This window comes from Gavialis gangeticus, unplaced genomic scaffold, assembly GCF_001723915.1.
Source record: "Gavialis gangeticus isolate Ggan-Ray unplaced genomic scaffold, GavGan_comp1, whole genome shotgun sequence".
NCBI lineage: Eukaryota > Metazoa > Chordata > Crocodylia > Gavialidae > Gavialis > Gavialis gangeticus.
Genome location: NW_017728993.1, coordinates 23,986,146 through 23,988,754, shown reverse-complemented (window position 1 = coordinate 23,988,754; position 2,609 = coordinate 23,986,146). Strand labels below are relative to the sequence as shown.

At 46.8% G+C, this 2,609-nt stretch overlaps 1 protein-coding gene across 2 annotated transcripts in view; it reads right to left on the bottom strand.

The window, feature by feature from the left end:
- Positions 1-376: 376 nt before the first annotated feature.
- DMBX1 (diencephalon/mesencephalon homeobox 1) overlaps positions 377-2,609 on the bottom strand; it is an 11,003-nt gene continuing 8,770 nt past the window's right edge. For both annotated transcript variants that reach the window (XM_019528372.1, XM_019528371.1), the window contains exon 4: positions 377-777. In XM_019528372.1, the coding sequence (XP_019383917.1) occupies positions 377-777 (401 nt within the window). The remainder of the gene's footprint in view (positions 778-2,609) is intronic.

Here is a 2,609-nt window from a genome sequence, read left to right as displayed (position 1 = left end):
AGCAAAAAATATATATATATATCACAGTCAGCACGTTATCACAGTATCAAGAAAAAGAAGGACCTTTCTGGGCATGATTCGTCCTTAGTGTCCCGAGGACAGTTTCATCTTTCCCTCAGGATGCCTGCCCTCTTTCCCTCCCTTAGTAGGTTGTGAGTGAAAGCCAGGAGTAGCAATGCCCGATGCCATAACGGTGCTACCAAAGAAACTCGTCTAAAATCCCTGCCCCACTCCCCCCCGCCCCAGCACGAGAGCACCTGGATCCGGACGGAGATGGGAAGCTGCGTGTTTTGCGAGGAGAGCAACACATTCAGTACTAACGGGGCACGGTGCCTGTTTCTTGGGGCTGACGGTGCACCCCCCACCCCGGTCGGGGTCAGTTTGGTAAGGTGTCGAGTCCCAGGGAGGCAGCATGTTGCTTGGCTCTGAGCCGCAGATTCTCGATACTTGTCGTTTTACTGTTCAGGCTCGGGAGAGAGCTGGAAGCCTGCAGGATGGGCGAAGACCAGACCTGCTGGGCGTGGGAGAGCGACTGGTAGTAGGACTGACAATGCAGGGAGCTGAGAGGCGCCATGTTGACATTCATGCCCAGGTAGGGCATGGCCGACGGGGTGCCCATCTCGAAGGAGGAGTAATGGACCAAGTTGTTGGTGGCTGCCATGTGCTGGCGGAACTGCTCCTGCAGGCGGAAGAGACTCAGGGGCGAGGAGGAGTACGAGTGAGTCTGCGCCATGCCGCTGCTGGAGGAGGGGGTCACCGTGGCACTGATGGGAGAGTCTGTGAGAGAAAGTGGGGCAGTCATTCCTTTGTAAAACAGTGCCTCTAACCAGCAGTGGGGGGTGGCACAGACACAAAAGCCTTTGGCCCAGGGATCAGGTATCCCGGTTGTAGTCATATTGGTCTAGAGGCAAAAGGAATCAGGACTCGAGGTAGAGGTGATATCTTTTATTAGACCAACTAGATTTTTGCAGAAAAAATTCTTTAAAGAATTTTTTCTGCAAAAATCTAGTTGGTCTAATAAAAGATATCACCTCTACCGCGAGTCCTGATTCCTTTGGTCCAGGGATGCTGATGCCTTTGTGATGTCTACATTGCCAAAAAGGGTATTGGCAGACCTGGGTTTTAATATACCATGTTATCTCACATATCATGTGCCTACAAAAGACGTGTGTCTTGTTGTGCAAAGCAGGGGCAGAGTCTGCTCTTCAACATCATATTACTCAGTCATCACAAATGCCAGTGGCTCAAGCTTTAACCCCATCCCAGCCACTGCTGAATTGGCAGCAGCTGTGAAAGGGTTAAATATGTAGCTGCCATGCTCAAGGCATGGCACTCTGCCCCTCCCTCCACACTGCCAATGGGGAGAGAAGCAGTAGTATGCAAGGAAATATGGTATCACTGGATGCATGTATATGTGCACTTGAATGTGCAATAGCTTATTTTAATTTGCATTAAAGTGTCACCAAAAAAAATGCTCTTTAGCACTAGTATAGGCTAACGTGCATTTTTCTAGTCCTTCACAATGGAGGTACTAGATTTAAAGATACTAGATTTAATGCACTTTACCTAAAGCACATTAATTGAACATGTAGACCCACCCACTGAAGAGATAGAGCTTGGTTTTAATTCTAGTGAGGAGTTCAGGGCATAACCCTGATTCTCTTATGGGTTTTGATATTAGCTGCTGCCATGAATGACAGCCCCAGGTGCTTTGTCTTGTTCATTCAGGTTAAAATGGCATTTGAGAACATGTCTGCTTTTCTGTCATGTTGGATGTTCCCAGAATGATGGCAAGAATGATGCAATGGACATTATTATATACAGAGGTATGTAAAGTTCAGCTGAGAGTGTTTTGCAAGTGTGTTAGGCAATCCAATAAGAGAGGAGATGCTGATGCCTGTCTATGAACTATTTCTGTGAACGGAGTGCTAAGTAGGGCTGATTTGGGATCTTCTGCTCAGTCCTTTCTTAGAAAAACCCTCCTGTGAAGAGGACTTGTCTGGGTACAAGACCAACTAGGCAGGCCAGAGATTCTAGAGAGAAGTGGCTAAAATGCAGCACCCAGGTATGATTGTAGGCCTTTCACGATAAGAAGTTGGCCATAGATATAGCTGCCACATTTGCCCTGCTTGCTCATTGGGATGTCTAATAAATGCCACATGCTCTGGGACTGTTAGAAATGGCAGTTCCTGCCATCTGCACCAGGGTTGGACTTAGAAGAACCTCCAAGTCCTTTCCAAACCTATGGTTCTACAATTGTACAACCAATACATGCCCCACTGAAGTGAGCAGGGAGTCTCAAGGAGGGAAAAGGTGGGGTCTAAAATTGTTCTTTCATGAGCCTGTGCATGTGTTTCCAATGACTACTGATTTTCCCCTACTGACATATATCCTGCATCAAAAACAGTCCCAAGCATTTCCTGTAGTGAGACCTCATGTTATAGTAGCATTCAGGGCCTTCCAAATCTATCTATCTATCTATCTAGTGATGTTTCGTTTTAACCATGGGGAAATGTGGATTTGGGGTTACTTTTTTTAACCAAAAATTGGGGATTTTGTTTTGTAATCAGAGAAAATCAGGCTTCCTGCTCATGATTTGAACCAGACTG